This window comes from Chrysemys picta, chromosome 2 (genome assembly GCF_011386835.1).
Source record: "Chrysemys picta bellii isolate R12L10 chromosome 2, ASM1138683v2, whole genome shotgun sequence".
In the NCBI taxonomy this organism is placed as follows: Eukaryota; Metazoa; Chordata; order Testudines; family Emydidae; genus Chrysemys; species Chrysemys picta.
Window position 1 is genome coordinate 105,987,635 of NC_088792.1, and position 18,926 is coordinate 106,006,560.

The following is an 18,926-nucleotide window of genomic DNA, read 5'->3' on the forward strand; positions in this document are numbered from 1 at the left end:
GCAAAAACAGCTTTAATTGAAACTGTAATATTTTCCAGACCTTTAATTCATAATTTGCACATAATGGGAGCTGTTCAAGTCCACTGAATAGATAATGTGTGTTGCAAAATTTGTTTGAATAATATTGACATAAGTGGTAAGCCAGTTGGTTAAAGGAGATATAGTGTATTGTGTGAATAATAATACATTCCCTCAGTGCATATATGTAACTCCCATTAATATTAATCTCAATGGGAATTGTGCACATGAATTGAGAGGAGGAGATGGAAACTCCATAGTTTTCAAAACCTATCTAAATGGGCTATGCTGAGGAAGTGATGTTTGAATACAGATCTGGATTAAATTTTGGCTCCGGATTGGGGTTCACATTTGAGGACAAATTTGACTAGGGTTGTGGCTTGGTTTTTATGACACTCAAATTTTAAAACTGCAAGAGCAAAGGAATGGTGAGTAAACTGACCCTGATCATTCCATTGTGCTTACATGTTGCAAAATGTATATAATATATTGCTGAAGTACTATATATATTCTGATACTGCTCCTAAACACACATTCACTAATACTTCTTGTCATGCTACTCTTAATTTTATCAAGAAAAACTAGAGACATTTTGTTTATATATAAGAATCTAGAGAATACTAGATCCCTAAAAATGTTGCTGTTGGTAGTGTTCCAGGTGGAAACAATTACTATTTGTATTATGGCACTACCTATGGACCCAAAACCATTGAACTAGGCACCATACAAACTTAGAATAAGAGACCATCTGTATCCAAAATAATCTGTGGGTTAGAATTGTATATGGACTTAAGTTTCAAAATTTTGAAATGGTCCAGGGCCTGATTCTTATCTCGCACTGGTCTAAATAAGAATAGACTCCACTGAAGTAAATTGAGTTGCAACAGTGTCAGACTGGAGTGAGAATAGAATAAAGCTCATAGCCTTTAAGTCTGTTTAATTTTCTATTTCTATGGCCTGGTCTACACTGGGGGGGATCGATCTAAGATATGCAACTTCAGCTACGAGAATAGCATAGCTGAAGTCCACGTATCTTAGATCGAATTAAAATTACTTACTTCGCGTCCTCGCGGTGCGGGATCGGCGGCTGCGGCTCCCCCATCAACTTTGCTTCCGCCTCTTGCACTGCTGGAGTTCAGCAGTCAACAGGAGAGAGATCAGGGATTGATTTATCGCAGCTACACTACACGTGATAAATTGATCCCCGATAGATCAATCGCTACCCGCTGATCGGGTGGGTAATGTAGACGTACCCTAAGAGATTCAACATTTTCTCCTCCTTGCTTTTGCCCAACCCCAACCAACTCCTTTCTTTACAGAATTTGCAGAATATCTACAACATCCTCAAGTGGGCCTTTATTGTTTTCCCACCATTCTGCTTGGGCCAGGGTTTACTAGAACTTGCCTACAATCAGATCAAGTTTGACCTGACAAGCAGCTTTGGAATCGATTCTTATGTGAGTCCTTTTGAGATGAATTTCCTGGGTTGGATCTTTGTGGCAATGGCCCTGCAGGGCACAGTTATTCTACTCCTGAGGGTTCTGCTGCATTGGGACCTGCTCCAGAAACTAAGGTATGTGGTGTGTATTATTTATACTCTGCTTTCATGGACATTGACTAATTTCCCTAAGACAGAGGAAGATTAAATCCTTCTGAAAACTAGAAGATAAGACAATCTGATCATTATTCCATTTGGCTGTACTGAGCCCATGAATTATGGCTTTCTATTTCTGTATCTTTATTAGTCACCTAAGCTGGGAAAGAGAGCTTCAAAAGAAGCCAGATGGGAGAATTTGTTCAGTTATTTGATTAACTTTTAAACCATGAACAGCTTTCTATGAAATTCCTTAGCTCTAATAGCAGTTCTGGTGTAGCATCTAGAAGGAATTTTGCCATTATAATATTTTAGATTTTCTCTTTTTTATATTAATTCCTTCGCTGCAGGAGACAGGTTTTCCCGGAAAGCTGTGCTGGTAACAAACTATCGATCTCTGACATCCACTTGCAGGGTTCTTCTTCCCTCACATGCCATTGTACTGAAAGATCATGTTGGAAAACAAGCAGTCTCCTCCTCTTCCTCCTTTAAAATGCTTTTGAAAGCTTGGCTTTTCTGTGAAACATTTTAGCATTAAGAACTGCGCCTGCCCTATGTATGTTCAATCTTATAATATGGTGAATTGTACCAACTTATGCTTCTTCAGTTTGATCCTGCTCGCACTGAAGACTGCCTTCTATACAAAAGCTTGCTCTAGACCCTTGTCCTCATAGGAAGAATGGTGGGACAGAGCAAAGGGGTACCTATATGCTGAATGTTCCCTGCTCTTCAAAACCACCTAGACACAGTAAAATTGTGGGGAATTACTGATGCCTCAGGCAGCATTATTTCCCATATTGCATTCTGTGACTTGCTCTGTGGAATTAAAGAGAACAACAGAGGGCACTGAGCCCATGGCAGTCTACTAGACTTGACATACTGCTGTACATGGAGGGAAGGGACTGGGACATGCCAGGGTTAGAGGCTATCATCTCTGTGGTCCTTAGCCTTCAACTTGCACTGTCATTTTGGACCAGAGAAGGAGTGTGCACTTCATGCTCACATTTTGTTCACCTTCAACTGCTTTTGCTCAAGAGGAGAACATCTGTGATATAGTATTCATTTTCCTTATTTGTGTGAACCCCAGAGCAAGGCAGGCAAGGTGTGTGTTCTTCAAAGCTGGCCTAATTCCAACAAGAGCCCCTTGCAAAGTTTCTAGTAAAGCCACTTCACGTTTCTGGCTTCTCCAGCAGTATCTTTTTCATGGAGAGGCCAATGTCAGAACTTTAGTTTAACATTCTTTTAATAGAAAAGATCTGAAGAGTTTTTCTGTGGGTCCCCTAGGCAGATGCCTGTTTGGCTTTTATCATCCCATCATCCCTGTTTTTCCGTTGGTGTATATCTACAGTATAAAAGAATGTGGCAAGTATTCCTTAAGAAAAGTTTCATTTTGGGCTCATGCTTTTAAAGTCATTTTAATTTGTAGCTTAAAAAAAAAAAACCTACCTAGATGCATTTCACTCCCTGTGCTCCCATTTTGCAAATACTGCTTCTTTCCACCCCCTCAGTTCAGGTGTATTTTCAAATTGTATAGCAGATTTATCTCCATGCTCAAATGACATTTCAATCTTACTTCAGTACCCCTATTTCCCCTGCGGAATAGTATGCTATATCCTTCCATTTAAAAAAAAAATGAAATATGGACCAGGTTTGTCAGAATCAATGGGAATTGCAGAGCAAATGTGTAGGGGTTGCTGTGAAGCATTGAATCCTGTTGAGATTTGAATGGCTGAACCTTAATGGAGCATAAGCAGAACTTGTTGGAAAAATTCTGAAGAAACCATTTTTGTCAATTTGCCAACTTGCCGAAATTGAAATGTTGCATGGAAATTATTTGGTATTAATGAACTGTAAATGGAGCCCAGGCTTCAAAACAAAATATATTCCAGTTCCATTAAAATTTTTGAGTTTTTTGTTCTGATTTTGGGTTGAATTTTTCCCCTGAAATCTCAAAAATATTTGCAGAACTAAAAGTTGTTTTCTGTGCCATCTCTAATAAGCAGAAAAGTGCTCCTTTTTAGTTATCCATGAAATGACATTTCGTAATTTGCCGTTTATTGTGATCTTTTCTTCTTAGGAGTCACTGTTCCATCAGCAGCACAGTCAATCCTTCAGAAGACGAGGATGTAGAAGTGGAACGAAAGAGGCTCTTTGGTGGAAGAACTCAAAATGATATCCTTCTACTGTACAATCTCAGGAAATGTTACCAAGGTTTCAGCAAGAGGAACACTGCTGTGAAAGACATTAGCTTGGGGATACCAAGGGGAGAGGTAAAAGGTTCTATATTTTTTCCTTTTCATTTCACTTCTTTAAAAAAAAAAACAATAGTGTAATCATAGCAATTGTTCAGGCATGTTCAGAAAATCTGAAATCAAAGCTCTGTGGTTGCTAGCAGAAGCTTTCCAATTGCAGTAATTTCTGAGAAATCGATAATGTTGGGCAGAAGTGAAAGCACTGCTGGGGACTGTTAACATTTTAGAAGCAATTGTTGGTGATTGATATATTACTTTTTGGTTTACGTCTCTTTTTTGTTGTTGTGTTCGTTGCATCAAAAGGATTATTTCTTTTGGCTTGTTTTTACTGAGATATTGTATGAATTATAGTAACCTAAAAGTAAAAAAGCAACATAGATTTTCAGCCTGCTCTTATATGGAAGTAATGTTGTTTAGGCATGAAACTACTGTGCATATCTAGTTAAACAATTCACAAACAATGGACTAAATTCTGAATTGTCCTTGGGCTAAACTCTAATTAGCTTAAATAGGAGTTTTGCCTGGGTTAGGAAAGATTAAAACCAATGAGGATTTGACCCTCCGGAAACAGTCCCAGTATATTTGAATGAACCTAAACCTAAATCTGAATCATTAAACATTGTAGAACCTTAAAATGTCAGAGGAAAGTTAACTAGTTTTTCCAGTTTAAGAGGTATGTGGAGATTTAACTTCCAAAAATGCAGATGAGGAATTATTGCCTTTATTCTATAAATGCTGTCAGGGAAGGGGAGGGTATTTCCTGGTTCCTAATAACCAGTTGGAGGAGGTGAGACGCCAGCATGTGACACTGTGGGTTTTTAACCAATCAGTGATCAGCTGCTATGAAATGCCTAACACAAAGTTTATTATTGCTAATGTAAGCCTACTTATCAGACTTATAACTTCATTAAAATACAGCTGAATATATAAATTGCTTAATTAAATTAAAATTATGTACACCACTAGAATGCAGTCCCTGTCCTAGCATGGGTACATGTTGCAGTGCTTAACTGAATGACATTGGTGGCAGAGAGTACTCCCCTGCTATTAGCACATACTGTTCAGTGTTGGGTTTGGGGCACACATGGTTAGCACATTTCAGACACTGCCATCCACAATATTGACCAGTTAATATTTAAGATGCCACATGCCAACAGCATGAAAAGACTCAGTGCTTGTAAAAACTAAACTAGCTCTTTATTAAGAGAGCTATTTACAGATAAGCTGCAAATGTGTAGTTAGCATTCCAGCATGAGCATACAGACTAACCTCCTTGTGCCTCCTTAAAACTCTGTCCTCCTGCAACCAGTGTGCCTCCCGCCAAATTCCAGGCAAGTTGGTTCAGTTTGGGAGGTGAAATTGGCTACTTGGGGAGCTCACAGCCAATTCCTTCATGGTCGTCCTCATCATGGCAGTCAGGGATCAGTGTGTTTTCCTGAGGTGGCTGGTAATGTTCACAATGTGGCTCGAAGAACATCGTCTGTAGTTGTTAGGCAGGTGAGCACATTTGTTCATTACAACTGTCAAACAACTTTGTCTGGCCTGGTATCCTCATCCCCAGTGCAGCCATTTTCTGATGTGATAACTGAGACATGTCAGGGAATTACAAAGATGTGGAATGTTTCAATCCATGTGTATTCTGGAGGGTTGATGAAGCAGATTTGAATCTCCATTCTGCAGTGATGTCTGTGAGAAAATGATGTTTCCAGACTGCACTCAACTCTGTGGGAACAGAGGTGGCAATTCCTACAGTCAATGGATGCTTGCACTACAGAAGAGACCATATTTAGGACTGTAGCCCTTATGTCATGATGTGAGGGCTGCAATGGGTTGTAGATCTTCATGCTATATCTATATGGTTGATAGTGTATATACAGTAGGAAATGGAGCCAAACTCCAAACCTACTATTTTTTTTTATTACTATATTTAGGTAAAGGCTTGTGGTCTGTTTCACAAATGTAAATGAGGTATATTGATTTGGCAGTATAGTGGTTTTGATTAAGAGGGTTCTTGGTGAAAAGGTAGAAAGTTGGTCAGGTCAAACTCAGGGCTGGTCATGAAACCACAATGCTGAAGTTCCTGACTTTCAAATATTTCTTAACTTTAACCTTAACTTTAAACTTCCAGACTTCAAATACTTGTTTTTTTTAAATAACTGCAACATTGTAGTAATGTGGTTTTAATGTAATAGTTATTTACAACTGTAATTGTAATTTAGTAAATTTGGTGGTGGGAAAATTGCCTTAGTTTTTTTTAGAAAGTAGTTTTAAAAGCTATTATTTGTAAGTTGAAGCAGTTGGTATATTTTCTTTTGATAGTAGGATAGTAAGACTGTTTTGCTGTAATCATAGTTGTGACATAAAGATTATACATATTATTCAATTAAACACAAAACAATACGGTATTTGAATCAAACACTCTACTAATATTTCCACTATACTAGAGCTGTTCTGCTGATGAACCTTACAGACATTACAGGCTATACTAGAGGATTCTGGGACCTCCTTTAATTCTAGCTGTTGAGATGATAGAATTTACAAATTCTGCCAGATATGTCTGTAAACTCTTCTGGCCCCAAGTAATTTAGCTGAAGCAGATTATACAATCTGAAAGCTGGGTATACCCCGGGAGCTCAGTTGGATCTAGTGAAAGAGCTCTCAGACTCCTTGATTCCATGTGGTTCAGATTTGTTCGTGAGCTGTTCCAGATGAGGTTTTACAAAACTGTTTGCATAACCAACTCTGGATGGTAAACCCTGCTGAAAGACTTTGCAAACTTTCCCAGATTTAGTGTGAAGTTTATTAACTGTATTGAGCCCTGATAGAATTTTCAGGAGGTCACGTTTCTGTGGTGAATGTCTAGATTTTGTAGCCAACCTTATTAAAACTAGTCCTCTGCATCCAGGGATCTAGACTGAAGAATTTGGAATGTCTGCATTTCTAGACTGAATGGTTGGAGGTGATAGTTGGAGGTGGGGAAGTAGGAGGAGGAAAAGGAAATACTGAGCACACCCCTCCACTCCAGCCCTTCCTCAGACCAGGGGAGGGGAGTGAAGATGCAGATTCCCAGCCTCTAGACCCTAAATCTTGCCCCTCAGCACACTGTCCCCTTCATCATTTTCTGAGGATGGTAAGCCGACTCACACCCTCATCATTTGTTGTCATGGTGTCAGCAAGAAGGCTCACTGTCATTCTTCTCAATCCTTGGGGACTGTGAGCTGAACATCCCAGCTCTGTCTGCAGAGGGAACATTGGGTGGAGCCATCATAGGTGTGTGTGTATGTGTGTCAGTGTTTATTATCTCCCCCTCATCCAATAGGCAAAAACTTTGTTTCCCTGCTCCCTCGGGTGTTAGGAGGTAGGAGGTTACTTTGTCTGCAGTATAAGTACATTTGCTCCCACCATAGGCACTGTCTGTTAGCAACATATGGGAAATGGCAAAATGGGAACCTCAAACCTTTCCCAGTTTCCAAAGAATATTATTCAAACGGCTTAAAAATTGGCCAATATCCAGCAAAGAGAAGACAAAGGTGTAAACCACACACACACACACTTTTATTAATCCTGCTTTTATCCTTTTTCATGACTTTAAAGGAAAATATTTCGATTGCTTATAATACTGAAGGTAACTATATGTGTTCACTGAATAGGACTTTCAATGATTCAAGGGTCCTAAGTGTCTAAGTAGTTATTTGCAAAATGGGACTTTAGGAAATATTTGAAATTTTTATCCACAGTGATCAAAATAGTGTTTTTATTACATTGCCTTTTCCCTTTAATTTGACTGAATTCCTTTTTCAAGAAACCTTACAAAGGTTGAAATTACCTCCTCTGTGTGTGTGTGTGTGTGTACACAGATATAATATGAGAGTGTATGCACCTAAGAGACATAGGAATATGTGTGTGTGTATTTATTTCATCGTGTGTGTATGTGTATATTTATACACGTTCACTCCATGCATCTGAAGAAGTGAGGTTTTTTTACCCATGAAAGCTTATGCCCTAATAAATCTATTAGTCTTTAAGGTGCCTCCAGACTCCTTATTGTTTTTGTGGATACAGACTAACACGGCTACCCCCTGATACATGCATTCCTATGTCACTTAGGTGATTTTAAAATTTGCACACCCACATGTATGATCTCTACACAACTAGTCCAGGAGTGAAAAAAACAAAACATGATGAAAGGTTAATGTTGTTAGTTGTGATATTTCTGTAAAGATAATTATTACTTTTTTCTCCTTCCCGTTAGTGCTTCGGGCTCCTGGGAGCAAACGGTGCTGGGAAAAGTACAACGTTTAAGATGCTGACTGGAGACATCACCCCATCTGGGGGGCGTGCTGTTATCAGGACTCCTACAGGGTAAATAGCATAGCGCTCAATCAAAATACTGTTACTTGATGATAAGGCTTATGATCAAACCTAGGAAAGCCTCAGCATGCTTACAGCTCTTTATATCGTATTCCAAGGAGTGGTTTGTATTCTTTCACAATTTACCGCACACCGCATTATTATTACAAAGTCTGTGGTGCCAAAAAAAACCCCAAAACAAAGCTTTTAAAGTCAGCTGACTGGGTTAAGCAGTTTAAAATTATTTAATCCTGTCGAGCAGTTCAGTTAATTGGGAATGGGTTGATTCAATAGAGTGGGAGGTAGGAAATGTCAGCACATATTCTACAGGTACACAAATACACATCCCCATAAATCAATACCAGACCAAAAGATTTTCACTGTTAGACTCCTAAGAAGTACTCAGGAGGGCTAATTTCTAAATGCTTAGCGGAAACCCCCAGATTAATCAGTTAATCAAGTGCAGAGGTGATCAGGAAGAGCAGGGGTATTACATAGCAAGGGGACACTGTTCCTGCTCACATACATTAGTTAACCTTGAGTATACTTATTGCCTTGATTTTGGTGCTTTTCATGTGCAATGTCCCCCCCCCCCCCCCCCGAAATTAAATGTAAAATGTTAACACACACAAAAAAGGCAACCCAAAAATAAATGTTAAAAAAATACAAAAATCCCTATAAGTCTAGTGTGGAAAGAATTTTAAATGGAGAGTGATTGCAAAGATTAGGACATTATAGTTTAAAGAGGAGAATAAGTAGTGACATGCCAGTGGTTAAATGAAAAAGTCTGAAATCCTGTATGTATAAAATATGTGTTTATATTTTTGTGTCTTCAAAACTGCAATATTAGAACAAGCTGGTGGTAATGAGGAAGTTGTAGCCGTAAGTCAGAGATTCAGTTATACAGCACTTGTAGATTCTATTAGGGGAATGAGTGGATATAATACCAGAACAAGTGTTAAGAGGAAATTAGTAGTGATTTATGACTGCGTGCACTTTCACTCTCCCTCGCTGTTTCCTTCATGGTTTAGCACCTACTGCTAAGCCAAGCTGACCTGCATAGTGTTGTCAGTTGAAAAATGTGCACTCTCTTCTCTTTGGTCTGATCCTCATGCCTGGTGAGAGAGAGTGTGTGCACAGTAGCAGCCTACAAAGATGACTGGTGCCCCAAGGCACTCATAATTTCCCAAGAAGCCACTTAGAGTAGCTTTGGGAGAATGTTCTGACAGGCGAGGATTGCTGGAGCACAGCAGCAGTCTGGCCACATTCCCTATTCTCCAGCCATATTCCCTTCACTGGATGTACACCGCTTGGAATTTCCCCAGGCAGCCATTTCACTCTAGCTTTCCTCCACTGCTTCTAGTAATTACTGATGTGGGATGTGATTGGATGGAATTGTTGGTGAAATTGAAAAGCCAGTAAGACTGGGGGGGGGGGGGGGGGGCGCATGGTCTGTGTATCACTTGAGCTAAGATTTAATGCAGGAAAGTGAGGAGATGGAAACAGAAATGCCTGTGGTGGGGTATTGCATTAGTTTCACTTGGTTCTCTTTTTGATCTATCAGTCTTTTTTATGTAATTACCAAAATCACCCAGATTAAAAAGAACATGAATAGAATTCCCTCCCAAATCCAAATCACCAAACTAAACAAGAAATGCCACCACAAGGAAATCAGCTATTTTTAGTTATTTTAGTAGCTGTTTTCTATTTGGGGAGTATCATAAACATTTCCCAGTTCCAGATATTTCTGAACTGCAGCTCCAGCTAACACTTATTGAAAATGGAACATCATGACCAAATCCCGGCTCTTTAGCTACCACATTTATGTGAGTATTTAGAGGCAAAAACAACACTGAAAGTTCACCGAGTCATGGAAAGGCTTCTGTTCCTCTAATTTGCTGTGTACTGAAAGAGGCCCTCTAAGGACTCTACAAGCGCTCAGTAGTTTTTGTTACATCAGGTAGGGTTACCATATTTAAACATTAAAAAAAGAAGACACTCCACGGGGCCCTAGCCCCGCCCTGCCCCAGCCCCGCCCCAACTCCGCCCCTTCCCCAAAGTCTCCGCCCCTCCCTTGAGCGCCCCGCATTCCCCCTTCTCCCTCTCAGCCACGCAAAACAGCTGCCCAAGCGCTACCGGTTTCACGTTTTCTGGGCAGCCCCTAGACCTCCAGACCCTGCGCCCCCAGCCGGGCGCTTCCCCAGTGCAGCCGGAGCCCGGGAAGGGAAGTGCCCAGCCGGGGGCGCAGGGTCTGGGGTCTGCCCGGCAAACCGTGAAGCCGGTAGCACTCGGGCAGCTCGGCTCTTCAGCTACACAAAGCTGAGGTGTCTGGGGGGAGCAGCAGCAGCCGCTGCCGCCGTGGCGGAATCTGCCTACAGATCGCAGCCTGCTGGAGCCGCTCTAAGGTAAGCAGGGAACCGGGGCAGGGATGCCGGCAAAACAAAGCTGGGAGTATTTTCCCGGACATGTTCGGCTTTTTGGCAATTTCCCCCGGACGGGGATTTGAAGATCAAAAAGCCGGACATGTCCGGGAACATCCGGACATATGGTAACCCTACATCAGGAAAGTCAGTTGTAACTTTCTGAAATCTTGTTTTCCTCAGAGGGGTAGCCGTGTTAGTCTGAATCTGTAAAAAGCAACAGAGGGTCCTGTGGCACCTTTAAGACTAACAGAAGTATTGGGAGCATAAGCTTTCGTGGGTAAGAACCTCACTTGGTTCTTACCCACGAAAGCTTATGCTCCCAATACTTCTGTTAGTCTTAAAGGTGCCACAGGACCCTCTGTTGCTTGTTTTCCTCGTAAGTTTAAAGGTCGGTTTACTGAGAATAAATGTGCCAAGTATAAAGAAATGGGGGAAAGTGTCTGTATTTTATTTGTGCATGAATAGTCCCTGGGCTGCTATATGGGCTATTCCTGTGTGGGGACAAGAGGAGGCTGGAGTGCATGCAGGAAGCCTCTTTTCCCTTTCCTCCCTCCCTCACCACCACCCACAAGGCAGTTCAAGGCCCAGGCATTCCTGCTGCAGAAGAAGCAGAGTGGGGCTCTGGCCTTGCACTCGTCTCTCAAGGCCAGCAGAGTTATATTTGTGGTTGGAAAACCCATGCAGCAGTGGTAGTTCAGGCTGCCAGCCTTTACAAGTTCTATGCCACTGGGAATAGCCATTGATAGACAACATGGGTGCAGTGGCTTAAAGACACAAAGTGGGGATGGTTGAAATGAACACACATCCTGTATCTCCAATTTTTTAAATCTTTTTCTTGGGAAGATCTACAAACCTCTGTTTCAGCACAACCATCTAGCGAAGGTTTAGCTCGTGAAGAACAGGTCAAAGGGCTACTTTTATTGGTCAATACCTATACAGTACCCAATTTACAGGATACGTTATGAAAAAAGAAGCTGAATCCTTCCTACACAGTCAGATGTTGCTTATCTCTCTCTGTCTTGGGCTGCTATATATATGTTCAGTTATTGGTACAGATATTTGATAATCTAATTCATATAACTCAAAGGAAAAGATAACTTGAAAAAAAATCCCAAAGCAGCTCAAAAGGCATTTGAACAATTAAATATTTCCTACATCCCTTTACATTGCAATAGATTCATGCATATTGAAATAAGGAAAGTCAGAAATGACCAAATGCATCCCTGGAGTAATTCCATTGAAGTCATTGTAACACCAGGATTGAATTTGACCTGCCATCTTTTATACCAAAGGTCCATTGTTTAGGCCCAGATTTTCAAAAGATAAGATTTTCAAAAGTACCTGGTGATTTTTGGGTACCTCTATTTTGGAGTAGCTGACTTGAGTCACCTTAAAGGGGCTTTATTTTCAGAAAGTGCCTCATACCCAGGGCCGGCTTTAGGCCAATTCAGCCGATTCGGCTGAATTGGGCCCCGCGCCAAGAGGGCCCCGCGCTGCAGCTGTCCACCCCGCCCCCAGCTCACTTCCCCCTCCTCCCCTCCCCTGAACGCCCCGCCCCCTCCCCTGCTTCCCGCGAATCAGAGATTCGCAGGAAGTCTGAAAAGAAGCAGGGGCGAGCCGGCAGCACAAGGTAAGCTGGGGTGGTGGGGGTGCGAGAAGGGCTCTGGGGAGGTGTGGCCCGTTCCCGCAGGCCCCAGCGGCTCTGGCCCAGCTTGGCTCCAGCCCGGCCCCCGCGGCGCGGCCCGGCTCCGGCTCGGCTTGGCCCCCGCGGCGCGGCCCGGCTCCGGCTCGGCTCGGCCCCCGCGGCATGGCCCGGGTTGGCTCCGGCCCGGCCCGGTCCCCGCGGCTCGGGTCGGCTACGGCCCGGCCCCCGCGGCGCAGCTCGGGTCCCCCCCCCGCGGCGCGGCTCGGGTCTCCCCCCCCCCCCCCCCCCGGCGCAGCGCGGCTCGGGTCTCTTCTCCCCCCCCCCAGGCGCGGCTCCGGGTCGGACCCAAGCCCGGCAACCCCGGCTGGAGCGCAGCTTGATTCCTGGGGGCGGGGCTTGCAGCAAACCCCGCCCCCAGGAATCGGGCCCCGCTCTTGCTAAAGCCGGCCCTGCTCATACCCACCTACCCTCTGAAAATAAAGCCCCTTTAAGGGGTCTCACATTGGGCACCCAAAAACAATAGGCACATTTGGAAATCTTGATCTTAAAATGTGTTTGTTTGTTTGTTTTTTAAAGACAAGACTGTGTTTGAAAAAGTTAATGTGACAGGAAGTATTTTTCATGTATTTAAAAAAAAAAAGCATTGAAAATCAGTTTTTAAGTGTTGGAAACCCAAAACCAAAAGTACTGTGCAGCACATGAGAACCAAAGAGAAAATTGACCTCTAGAATTTCACTACTCAAGTTGGGCAAAATGTATTAGAAGGTGGAAAGTAAATAATATTTTAAAATGTCTTTCAGAGTTAATAATACAAGGAGTTATTGATACCACAGAGCAATCATTTGTTTTTAAGTAAATAGGGCCAAATTAATCCCTCCTGAAATTCCACGGTCTTCAATAGCATCTTCCCAGGGATGTATTTGTCCCATAATATTTATTACTATACTATTTCTTTAATGCAGCCCAAAGTAGATGTGTATTTCAAGTGGTTCCTGTGCATTTACTGTGATAGGCCTTATTGAATTTCCTACTGAAACATATTTATTCTGTCCAAGGCACACAATCAGTCCACCAAAGAATTGCATTTTTTATTTCAGTACTCCTCCTCAGACGTGAAGGCTATAGGCAAATAATAAGGTTTTACTACCATGTTCTAGCTGTAATTAACCACTCTAATAAAAATGCTCCAGAAAGAGAGCTAATACAAATGTAGCAGTAATTACAAGCAAACATGACACAGTAATAGCAATGTACTACTTAAAAACAGTTTTACCTTTTCATATTGTATGCACCTCATTAGCACTGGCATAATTCAGTGACACAGTCATCCAAATTATATAAACGATTATTGAATACAGGTAATGCCTCCCAGTTAGTTATTTGAAACCTAATACTAACCCAAGCCAAGGAACAATATCACAAGCAGTCACTCTGGAAGGTGTGGAAATGAAACACCAGGACAATGGAATACTATAACATTTCTGACCTCTGTCAATGGGAGTTAAAAGGGCAATACAGGACACAATCAGAAAAAAATATCATATTAAAAAAACCCAAATGTCTTTACCTATATGATAAATAATGACACTTTAAAAACGTTAGGAAAATCTCGCCACATATCCCATTTTTGAATGATATCTGTATGTCCTAGCCGTTAGTTTTCAATAATATGGTATTGGACTCTCATGCTGTAAGGAATAAGATTGTGTATAACATAGTCTTAAAAGCACACACTTACCTAGAATGTCTAAATAGAAAAAGAAAGGAGACCATAGTGCTCACATTTAGATGTCGCTGTTAGAAACTAAATATCACTACCATGCCACACAAATAGGCATTATACGTCTGTACCATTTTCTTAGTTATGTTGGGTAGCTGCCTTCTTCCCTCCACCTCAGTTATCCTTCTTTACTTTGCCCCAACTACCTTCAAGGGCTCTGTATGACACACAGCCCCTGCCGCTGAAGAGGGCTAGATAAAGACCCCTCAGGAGGATGTCAAAGCACTTTCAAGTATTAGCCACAGACCAGCATAAAAGAACTTGACAGTTTCTTTGGCTCTCACTCACTTCACTGCTACTTAAGCTTAATTCTCAGCACATACTTGTGTCTGAGTGCTTTGTGGAATAGTCATGAACTTAAGCCTGTGCTTAAGTGGTTTGCTGAATTGGGGTCCTATTGACAAGGATTAGATAGGATGGGCACAAGATGTCCCATTGAAACCAGTGGATAAAGTAATTAACATTTGACACTCCTAATATGACTGATTTAATTTCTCTCCCATGAATTCCAGTGTATAGAGAGATTCTCTGTTACAGCAACTCCCATTCATATTTGAACTAGAAGTCATTTTTTATCTAAAATCTTGGATTAGAAGTTCATAAGGCCAGAGGGTACCTCTCCAAAGAGGGGAAACTACAGTATTTCTTTTCAACCAGAACTGGGGCTGTTTTCAGGTTATGATATTCAACTTGATAAATAATTAAAAATGTAATTCAAATAGCTTTACTTCAAAAGCAGAATAAATTTGCATCAATATAATGGCTGAGATGGCTGTTGTAACACTGTATATCAGTATAATTACGTTAATTATAACTAAGCTATAGTTACATTAATTATATTTTTAACCTTGGGTTTTTTATAATGTTAATTGAGTATTAGTATGCACTGAATCAAATGTGCAGTGATAAGCACAATGGAGTTCCTAACTACTTTTGTGATTTGTAAATTTGTATTTCATTTTGACTAATTAATGGAATTTATCTCTCAGTTGAAACCAATGCAAGTACTGGATTATATATCACTGCCTTTACTTTATGCTTGTACTGCCTGAAAAAAGCTGCAAAAATCCAAGTCTAAATGAATGTCAACAATAAGACAAGTCTTCCAGCACAGCAAGGGGAGGGGGTTTTCAGAGGAGCTGAGCTTTTAGGCCAGTGGGAGCTCTGGGTTACTGAGCACCTCTAAAAATCAGCCCTTAAATATCCAAATTCTGTTTTTGTTAACATCACAAAATAGAAAGGGCCAAATCCTGGTTGCCTCGCTCACCACTAGTCTCCCTGAAGTCAGTTGGTCGATTTGTGTAAGATGAGCATGTTTTCACCCTCCGGTGTTTTTCCAACATTCTCCTCTGGTCTTTTTTTGATTCAGTGCCCCAGACTATCCCAGCACACGTTTCTGGGCAGGTTTTCTGGAACACTCTAGGGACACTGAGTTAAAAGTGCTTTTTAAAAGGGAGACTGGTGAAAAAATAACTGGGGGGCAAAACTTTATCCCTAGTGACTTTAGTGAGGCTGCCCTTTCTTTCATAGACACCACAACACTTTGCAAAACCAAGAACAACACTGCGTTTATATAAAGCCTTTCTCCCCACTCCCTGAACTTTCTCAAAGTGCTTTATAATGCAAAAGAAGTATTATTATCCCCAGTTTACAGGTGAAGTGACCAAGACACAGAGACTTTATAAAGAAAATTAGATCAAGTGGCTGGAATAGGACCCAGTGCTCCCATTTCCCTGCTCTAGCTGCTAGACTATGCTGCCTCTGATGTGGGAGCTAGGCAGTTCTTTACCTTTTGAAAAAGATTAATAATAATATGTAATTGTGTAGCTATTTTGTCTCCTAATAATGCATACATATCTAGGTTACACTTTATACTCTTTCCGTCAAAAATACGAGTTAATTGAAACTGAGATTTTTTGTGGGAAAGGGTCAGTTTCAACAAATTTCCCTTTTAGAAACAGTTTTTTTTTGGGGGGGGGGGCGGAGGGAGTTTCAAAATTGTCCAAATCTCTCATTTCGACACTTTATGAAACCAAAAATTCTGTTTTGAGCTATTTCTTTTAGAAACTTAATTTTTAGTTTAAAAGAATTAAATCATTAAAAGCTCAACATTGAGACAATTAGAAATTATTTAAACGAAACACTTCAATTGACCTGAACCAAGAAAATAAAAATTCATTTATCTGAATATATTTAGTAACAGAGCTGTGTTGGGAATCACTTTCCCATCCTGGGAAATTTTTGAGATTTTGATTTTTCACTCCAATGTGGTATGAATGTAGAAATCTCAAAATTTTTCCCAGGATGGGAAAACCATTCCCTACACAGCTCTATTACTAACTATATTCAGATAAATGAGTTCTTATTTTCTTTGGTTATTTAGGGCTAGATTGCGCTTTTGCTCAATTCCCTATATAAAGCTGCATTGCTGCATGTGGAGCCTTAGGAGGGAAACGTGGCTTTGAGTCCAGCCTCGCTCTGTCTATAGCAATTGGATACATCAATAGGCACAGTGTTTCTCAGCATAATACCAAAACAATACAGCAGCCTATGCTGACATACAACTTCCATCTAAATTGCTTTAAAAACATCAATGAGCTATAGAGGTTACCTTTTAAATTTGTCAATAGCTTTATGCAGGGAGCTCAAATGTGGTTGAAGGCATCTGTGTGGCCAGAGTAAATGGGCCAAAATATGGCCTTTATCTAGTAGACCCAAAGATCCTGCCATATAAGTATGCAATATGCAAATGGAGTATAGGAGGAATGGGGTAGTATGAAAAACAGTGCAAATGAGCTGTGCAGTTCAGCATGCAGCATGTTAGGTCTGTGATTTTTGTGTCAGTCACTAATATATATATATATATATATATATAGTATTTATTTTTCTCTACAACGTATAGAGGAAGTGTTTTTAGGGAGGGATTTGAGAAATAAAAGGTTAAGGCATGGTAGACCACATCAAAGGGGGCATTCCAGGCATAAGGAAGAAGGCACGTAACCATGGGAGAGTAAAAAGAGATAAGGGAAGCACTCTTCTGGCTATCCATGGGGAAAGAGTCTGGGCCAGGTCTTTAGCCAGGTCTATTGAAGCCAATGGAATGACACTAATTTACATCAGCTGAGAATCTGGCCTTCTGTAGTTAGAAGTTAATTTCATTTACAGATATTTCTTACCAGGCTCTGAAGTCTCTAGTATCCTTTGTCTATCTCAGACAGCATGTACCCTGAGCTGCCTCTTTGAACCACAACCCTTTGAGTGACTGAACTGCTGGCATTTGCGTTCTGATTCTTAACCCTTTTGTCTTTCCTTTGAAGTCTGAGGAACAATTGCAACGTAGTCTCTCTTTCCTTGGTGTAATCATTCAATGCTTGCACATCAAACAGGACTTTGAGGATCATTCCAGATAACTGCTGCATATTGGCTAACCATCGTGCCAGTGCAAATCTCACTTTGTGTAAGCTTGTTTTTACAACCATAAAAGGGATTTTCTCTCAGCCTCTTCTGATTAGTTAATTGAATTGTTTCCCACCTATATGTCTTTTCTTAAATGTTGCCCAATGTCCCTGCTTTGGCAGCTCAGAGAATGGTATAATTCTCTCCTGCTTGCAGATGGAAATGGGAAAATACCACTGTTCCTGTGTTATATGTGATGTTTTAGGGAGCTTCCCCCACAACTTTTTCAATCATGATTAGTATAGCATAACAGTTCTTCACAGAGAAGAGTTCTTATTTTTCCTGTTAGCTTCCCAGAGCAGGCAGTTGTCCTGTTGCAATAAAGATTACATCTTCTAGATGGCAGAGAAGAAGAAACCACCAGCCTTTGTCAATGGTATCTCCTGCTTTGGCTAAAATGCCTAGAAAACTGGACTTTTTGCTTGAATTGAATATTAGATGCTCATTCCACAGAAACCAATGGTTTCCTCAGTACTCTCTCCAATTCCCTGCTAGCCAAAGAAATGTTGAGCCCAGCAGCCAATCAATTCATAAATTCTTCTTTAGGTGTAGCAAGTACTGCAGGGCCTTGTTTAGCGGAGTTGCTGAATCTCTCTGTAGAGTACCCTTGTTGTCTTTCCCTTTGGAATGAAGGCTCTCCTAATCCAAGGTTCAGTATACCGTGCGCACCCAGGCCACCTGGGTATGGCAGCCTGGCTCCTGAATGAACATGTATGAAAGAGGAAGAGGTTTTTGAGAGTGGGTGACGTCTATGCTGCTGCATTCATATAAGAATTCTGCTTCTTTTCCATATCAAAGTCCAGACATCTTCACAGTTTGGTTAAAGGATAGAAAACTAAGTCTATTTAGATATGACATCATCTTGCTGAACAAAATGGAGAAATCAGTGGAGTGCCACCAGCATAAAACTAGAGTCAGACAACGGGGCATTTAGACCCCTTTGTCAATAAACTTCTTTTACATCTGTGCTGTATTCTCTGTTAAGTCACTGAATCAATGTGTGATGTGGTTTTTCCTGCCTCAGTTTCCCTATCTGTAGATTGAGGGTAAAAATGCCTTTTTCTGTAAAGCACTTTGCAATCTGCGAATGAAAAGGCTATAGAAGAGCTAAGTCTAATTATTTTATTATTACCACATTCAACCTTAAGTCTTACTAGTTCTGCCTTAGATAAGGTTACCTCAACATTTGGCGCATTATCTAATTGTTCATATACTTATTAGAGAGAGTGCCTAGATAATTAACTTTACTTCAGTATATGCAGTATTCTAAGGTATTACCTAAAGCTATTGACAAGTTTAAAAGGTAACCACTAAAGGTCATTGATGTTTTTAAAGCAATTTAGATGCAAGTTGTTCTGTAAGCTTAGGCTGTTTTGGTATTATGCTGAGAAACACTGTGTCTATTGAT

At 40.9% G+C, this 18,926-nt stretch overlaps 1 protein-coding gene across 1 annotated transcript in view; it reads left to right on the plus strand.

The window, feature by feature from the left end:
• The window catches only part of ABCA13 (ATP binding cassette subfamily A member 13), a 268,723-nt gene that overhangs the window by 207,834 nt on the left and 41,963 nt on the right, over nt 1–18,926 (plus strand). Inside the window, exons 50-52 of the mRNA XM_065583912.1 lie at nt 1,338–1,591; nt 3,690–3,882; nt 8,117–8,226. Of these exons, the coding sequence (XP_065439984.1) occupies nt 1,338–1,591; nt 3,690–3,882; nt 8,117–8,226 (557 nt within the window). The remainder of the gene's footprint in view (nt 1–1,337; nt 1,592–3,689; nt 3,883–8,116; nt 8,227–18,926) is intronic.